The following is a 7351-nucleotide window of genomic DNA, read 5'->3' as shown; positions in this document are numbered from 1 at the left end:
TTATCCTCCATACATTTTGGGCTCTTTTGTCCTCTGGTATAAATAGCTTTGACAAAAGAAAAGCACAGAAAAGATCCTCTTTGTCATAATACATAAAAAAAAGCTCCAGTTCGTCTATTTGCTGATATTATGTGATCTTAACGTTAGAAAAAATAAACATTTTATTAACTCAGCCATTAAAAGAAAAACTTATTTTGTCTGTCCTATCTTATCTCATCCAGCATGATGGGAAACCTTACTGCCACAAACCCTGTTACGCTGCCCTCTTTGGACCAAAAGGTGCCGTTTCGTTTTATCATTAATAACATTTGTTGTTGGAATCTAGTTTCTCTAATTCATGCTGGCATCAGAACCTTTTTTTTTCTGTGTTCTCTGCAGGTGTGAACATCGGTGGAGCCGGCTCCTACGTGTACGACGCTCCTGTCAACGAGGCCCCTGCAGCCGTTTCCATGGAAACACTCGGCAAACCGGAGGAGGAGAAACGAGCCCCCACACGGGGACCAGTGAAGGGTGAGAAATATGTGGAGCACAAATAGAAAATGGTCACGTATCGGAATTTGAAAAGAAAGTAGTTTTGAAAAAAACTCTTGTTTCTTATTAATTATCTAAAACTAAACATGGAAAAGAGCTAATATATATTCACCACTTACCCAAACTTAATTTATATTAAACTAAATACAAAGGATGATCTGACTAAATAACATTTTTCCAGCTGCAAGCTTTTCATCTTTCTCTGGAGGACCAAACATCTGTCCCAGATGCAACAAGACGGTGTACTTTGGTGAGCAGACCTGTGTCCTTATTTCACACGTCTCCTAATATCTGCATGTATCATATCAGTGTCAGAAAGGGGTCTTGGTGACTCAGTCGGCTGGTTTCTATGGTGACTGTCTCCATGGTGGTCTCTCCATGCAGCTGAGAAGGTGTCCTCTCTGGGGAAGAACTGGCACCGGCCTTGCCTTCGCTGCGAGAGGTGCAGTAAGACTCTGGCTCCTGGCAGCCATGCAGAGGTGAGACAAGAACGCTGCAGGTGGAGAATAACACAGCTGGGATTCAGGATTCAGCCAAACAAGAGGAGTTTAATCTTTAGAAGAATGTAGGAGTCTGTGAAAAATGAAGCCTGCTGTACAGCTAACTGGGATTTGCTTCAGTAGAAACAGAAATAAGGCAACAAGGGTTTGGTTTAAACTATTTAGAGAAGCACAAACATCAATCAAGTATTTTTAAGTTTTCAAGAGAGAAATCCTGCAATCACAGATGATTGATTGGATGCAGTTTATAGAAGACTGAATAACTTTAAGTGCATAAATATTGAGCTAAACTGGGACCAGAAAGTTTGTTCAAAGACATTTTTTGAAACTGAAAACAATTGTTTAATAATTTGTTTATATAAAAATTAAATATTTGAAACTTATATTAATATTAATATCTTAATATTTCTGAGGATTTAAAAACAACATTGAAAAAGGTAAATTAAAGGAAGATTTTGAACTTAAGCAAAATTTAAAAGTTTAAAAGTATTCTTCTGGTCTAATTTTTTGTCACTTTCAGCTTTTTTTACTTGGTTAAAGCTGCTGCTCCCTTAGTTTGGGGGCGGGGCTTATAGGACAAGGGCTCTATAATGATGACTGACAGTTTAGACGCCCAGACAGAGTATTCAAAGATGTTGCATTCAGGAACGGTGGGGACTACAAGTGTCTTTAAAGCATAATCGATAAACATTGTTTAGAGCTTTGAAAATAAAAAAAAATTTGAAATGCTTCAGCTTCAGCTCTTTATATTATTATTATTTTTTTCAGTTTCATTTTTTTTCAAACTTGTTTTTGCAAGTTTTTATATCTTTCAGATTAAACAGTTTCAAAATTATTTTCCTTTGTTCAAAATATGTGTTAACTTAAAAATGTTTTTTTTTTTTTTTTTCCGTTCCAAAACTGAATGTTTTGGAACAAATTTCATGGCCCCAATTTAGCTCCATAGCATAGATTAATTATCTGCTTATCCAAAACATTTAGCAACTGGACAGTTTAACTGCCATCCACCCCCAAAGCTGATTTTATTTGTTTTATCTTTATATTTACTTTAGTTTTACTATAAGTTGATTTACAGTCAATGTGAAGGATTATTTATCACAGCAGATTGTAGAATGGTTATAATAAAGAGCAGGAACTAAGAGCTTTAAAGCGTCTGTTTTTATACATTTTATCAGATTTTTGTGCAAAAAACATCATTTGAATCTATTCTTGGGACTTAAAGTAGTACTAGTGGCAGTTGACATATTTTGAGTGTTAAGAAATGTCAAAAAAGTAAATAGAGAGAAACTAATTTATAAAGTAATTAAGCTCTTTTTCTCCTGTTGCAGCATGATGGACAGCCTTACTGCCACAAACCCTGCTACGCTGTGCTGTTTGGACCCAAAGGTAAAATTATTCTATGGTTCTGATGAGAAGTTTTAAATTAAAACCACCAAAAGTCTAAATTTCAATATAGAACTTTTATTTTCAGCTTTTAAAGTTTACTATAACTTGGTAAAAGGGAGTTTTGCTCAATGTTTGTTGAACAAGTGAACTGATGAGTGTTCTGTGTCGCAGAGGTGCTAGAATAAGCAAAGAATGTGGAAAGGATGTGGCAAATACAGAAAGGTCTCATGTTGCTGCCCATGCAGGAACCACTGTTCACTGAGGGGGGGTCTAAACTGGTAGAGACCAAAACCAGTTCATTGTCAATCTGCATTAATTGATCCAAAAATGAATAAGCTCAAAATCCAAATTTTCCAATTAAATTACTGAAAACAGACTTTATTTTCACAAAGACCTTGATAATAAAAATACACATATATTAATCAGCAGTTCTTTGTTTCTCATTACAGAGAACTAACATCGCTTGTAGAGACACATAACTTCCCCTTCTCCCCATAATACACACAATCTAGTTCTGGAAAAAGCATTTATTCTGTAGTTGCTAGTTTTAATATGACTAAATAATGTAAACAATACATAACTAATTTGTTGTGGTCCTTAATGTTTAATATACTAAATAAAAGTTAAAATTAAAATTAGGACATTTATTTGAAGGTATCACTGCCACCATCCTCAGTTTTAGAAGGACATATCTGTTTCCAGAGGTGCTGAATTGACATGAAGCAATCGGCTAAAACACTTCGCCTACGAGGAGATGCAAGCCAGTGAAATCAAAACACTGACAAACTCAGGCTAGATTTAATGGAACCAGAGAGGAAACTTACCTGAAGCATTAATGAGGCAAATTTTCAAATCAATGTTAAAGCCCACACTTTTCCCAGTCAGAGGGGGAATAATGAGGCACACTGTCTGTGGGCTGTGAGGGAAGCGGTGTTTGATTACTGTTGTTACAGAAGCAGGTGAGTCAATAAAGTCCTTAAAAGATAGGGTGAAAATAAATTTTTTATCTTAATTATAATTAGGCTGTGAATGAATATTTGCATTAAGCCCTTTGCCTAAAATACAGTTGATTAGCAAACTTATTAGTAATTAATTAAGCAATGCAAGCTTCTTCCAAGTTAAACAATTTTAAGCAAACAATTTTACTATGAAAAAAAAAAAGATTTGTTGCCTTATGTAAAGGACTATGCAATGAGGCAAAGGACAAAGCTGTACAAAAAATATCCATTTATTTCCCAAAGTACAAAAAAAATAAAAAAAATAAACATCAAAGCATTCAAAATTCAGAAAAATGGGCTCAAAAGAAGATAACACACGATAGCTAAGGGGTATTGTTTAAGGGATTGTTTGGGATTGGGCCATAGACAGTGATCTACAGAGACATAGGATGTACAAATGTGTGCACTCATATCAGTCCAAAAATAATAATACAAAAAGTGCCATTAAACAGATATTCTTTGTTATTAGATATCTTTTTTTTAATTTACATGTCCACTTTACCTCCCTAATGCTAAATCCTGGGTGTTTTACCAGAGAACACTCCTACAGTTGAAGGCAGTTAAACACCAGGACACAATCACTGATTGGTCAGCTGCTGTGGAGGTTCCAGGATTCACTAAAAGTAGACGTCATGTCAGCTACTTCCACCACATACCACCTGGTGGGTGTGGCCAATAACAGGTTAAAGACTTTCTTAGCCAACCTTTGGCCACCCCTTGGCTACAGTCCCTGTCTGATTCCAGCTTATATAGTTCCTACCTCCTGTTCTTATCTCCTATCTGTTCTCCTCTTGTGTGGTCATCAGTAAGAGCACTATCCAGGGTAGGAACGGAGCTCCAGACTGCTGTGCTGAATTCAGACAGCCTTCAGCCTTATGGCATCATTACAGGATGGAAACGCACATGGATGATGTTAGTCATATTGGCACTACAGCTCGCAGAAAAGAAATGCAACAAAACAAAAGTTATGCAAATGTTGCAAACGCGACAATCTTAGCATGTCTCACACAGTACATCTCATTAAATAACTTTTTTGTTTTTCAACTCCATTAAGTGGAATGTGCCTATATGTCCTATTATGCAAAGGATTGTGGGAAACAATATAGCTACAGGAATATAGCAACCTCTCTTTGCTAACCAAACTGTTGATAGGAAGATTCCTGCTTCCATTTCTTCTATTCGGACAGCACTTATCATGGCGACCACTGCCGCTTCTCCAAATGGGTTCTTAAAGATTTGTGTTATTCTGGATCAACCCAAGACTCAAAACTGACACCAATAGCCTGGTTTTGTTAGCAGACATCTGTTATTTCTGTTCTTTATGCAAACAAGCAAAAATCTTACTCAAAATACGAATAACATAGTAGCAGTGATTGCACAGAAGAGTCTAATTGCAGGGCAATCAGTAACCATGACGACAAGTATCGGGATATCAGAATGGAGAAGTTTTAACTGCCTAATATAGAGAACTACTCGTTAACAATAAAGCAGTGAACTATTTTAGGTGCATCTGGATAAGAATCGTGTGATTGAACCATACAAAGCAAAATGCGACTATTATTACTGGCAAGGAAAGAATAACCACCCTGTATTTTATTAATTTTAATTTATGATCATAAAACTGATTAATTTAGAGTCCAGAGGGATTCAGAATGATCCCTGTAGTTTAAAATCATGAATATTTTAACGCTGTAATTCATTTTAACCCTGAAGTTTGAAGTGTTCCTCTGAAGTTCTCCTCTTTTTTCAGGTGTGAACACCGGCGGCGTCGGCAGCTACATCTACGACGATCCCGAGGCCGAAGCTCAGCCTTAAACTCAGCCGCTGCTTCCAACGCGTGAAGAAACAAACACCTGCAGGAGCCTCGTCGTCTCGTTGATTTGCCTTCGATGGTCATTGTGACAAATGATATGTAATACAATCACAGGGATGGATTGCTTAGTTATTTATGTTGTATTTGTATATTGTTTATATTATCTATTTTTTGTATCGAAAAAAAAAAAAAAACCTTTAATATGTCCTCCCGTGTGAGATTGAGATTAACATCTACATTCATTTGTTCTCTTTGCCAAATAGTTACTATTAACCTATTATTGTAGTAGATTAAAGCTCCTGTGTTTCTTCTTCCTTAATTAGTCGGTTAATAAAACTTTTGTGCACTAACAATATGTACTGTACGACAACAAAGTACCAGCCCACCTTTTTATTGTCAGTGTTTTTTGGACACCTGGATTTGAAAAACGAAAAATAGTGTAGTAAGAATTCTCACAAACATTTTATTGAATGTTATGAATGCTGCTCAGCTGCTTGTAATGTTTTATACAATAAAACTGTGGGATGTTTCTAGTCTATGATGTCATGTTCCTTCCTGTATACTGTACTTAAAAGAATAACCTTCAAAATGCAAACATATTAGGGATTTTACAGACCTGTGGTAAAGTTGCCCCAGGACAGGTACTGATTTTACTTTTAGCCATTTTCATATCGAATTTTTTTTAGAAACATTTAAAGATAAACTGGATAGATGCAGACCAGAGTGTTTATTATTAACTGCATCTGCATGGTGTTAAGATGCAAATTTAACATAAAAAAGATATTACAATTAATAAAATATCTTGCAATCAGGGATGTCAAGGTTAACTTTTAAATGCATAAGTATACAACTTTTTTCATGTCATTCATTAAACTGTACATGTTTCTGTACATTTTGGACCACATTTCCAGAGTAGTTTAATATTTATTTAATTTTTGGGTCCTACTGTTTGTACCGTTTTATGAAACGTGAGGCAGTTGTTTCTGCAGGAAAGGAGGAAATATCAGATGCAAATTCTGGATCATCATTCATTGAATTGTGCTGTAAGATTCAAACCTTTGTATGTTAACGTCATCTCCAGGAGATGTCAGTAAATTTCAGCAAAAGGTTCATCTTTGGTTACCCATATGAACACACCACATTAAAAGCAGAGCAGGGAAGTGATTCATTTCACATGGGGTCCCAGATAATATTTATCCTTTGCAAATAGGGCTTTATTCTAACAGTACTTAAAAGGATGAGTCATAGTTATGTATTACACTCCACATAGTTGTATTTTATCTGTTGCATTTTATATGATTTCTTGTTTTAATCCCTCATCAAATCTATCTTTCTTAATTTTCCACCATGATATATAAAACATAGTTATATTGTGTCAAAGTTTATTATTTGCACAATTAATTATTGGTGCAAAATTTGTTTGATGGTTTTTCCAAATTTTAATTTGTCTTTGTACTTATTGCAGCTGTATTCAAACAATTACTGTTAAGAATTTCTTTGGAAGTAAATAAAAGTAAAAAAAATACTGTAATGATGTTTATTTCCAAGCCGTTTCTATCCAGTTAATTTCAACAAAAGCCACATTTTAAGAGAAGTAGAACTGCAGGAGCTACTAATGTACCACATCAACTGGGCTGAAAATAGATCTAATGTTTTTTTTTTTTTTTGGTGGACTTCATATAATTCACAGCTCTCATTGCCAGTGTGTACTATGATAAACTCAGTTTAAATGTTTAATGTTTTTAAACTCAAAAGCAGAGGGGGAAAAATACACTAGCTTTCTGCAACAGGTAACACCAAAGTGTAATTTTGAAAGCAGGGTTGTATATGTAATACCTTTTCCATCCACTAGAGGGCACTCGCATGGGGGCCGGTCCAGATAAACGCTCTGTTTTTTTTATTTTTTTATTTTTAGTGGTTGGAATGTTAGCAGGAAATAAATCTTGTATTCTGTGTTTACTTTTTCTATTACTGGAAGGGTTATTAATCCATCAGCTGGCATAAATTAAGGACTACTAACATCAAGCAAGTATTGGGAAACCACACTTTACCCTTAATTAAAGATTGCTTCATCAAAATTTTTTCAGGGACTTGATGTACAATGGTTGTATTAATATATTAAT

The 7351-nt window shown here is 35.2% G+C and overlaps 1 protein-coding gene across 1 annotated transcript in view; it reads left to right on the top strand.

Moving 5' to 3' along the window:
* Nucleotides 1-5829, top strand: part of LOC107104461 (cysteine-rich protein 2-like) — a 17583-nt gene extending 11754 nt beyond the window's left edge. Inside the window, exons 3-8 of the mRNA XM_015404459.1 lie at nucleotides 222-279; nucleotides 379-510; nucleotides 713-781; nucleotides 916-1010; nucleotides 2360-2417; nucleotides 5166-5829. Of these exons, the coding sequence (XP_015259945.1) occupies nucleotides 222-279; nucleotides 379-510; nucleotides 713-781; nucleotides 916-1010; nucleotides 2360-2417; nucleotides 5166-5230 (477 nt within the window). The 3' untranslated portion in view covers nucleotides 5231-5829. The remainder of the gene's footprint in view (nucleotides 1-221; nucleotides 280-378; nucleotides 511-712; nucleotides 782-915; nucleotides 1011-2359; nucleotides 2418-5165) is intronic.
* The last annotated feature ends 1522 nt before the right edge of the window (nucleotides 5830-7351 follow it).

Source organism: Cyprinodon variegatus, unplaced genomic scaffold (genome assembly GCF_000732505.1).
Source record: "Cyprinodon variegatus isolate N-32 unplaced genomic scaffold, C_variegatus-1.0 Scaffold1752, whole genome shotgun sequence".
In the NCBI taxonomy this organism is placed as follows: domain Eukaryota; kingdom Metazoa; phylum Chordata; class Actinopteri; order Cyprinodontiformes; family Cyprinodontidae; genus Cyprinodon; species Cyprinodon variegatus.
The sequence above is the reverse complement of the archived record's forward strand: the minus strand, read 5'-3'. Positions and strand labels throughout refer to the sequence as shown.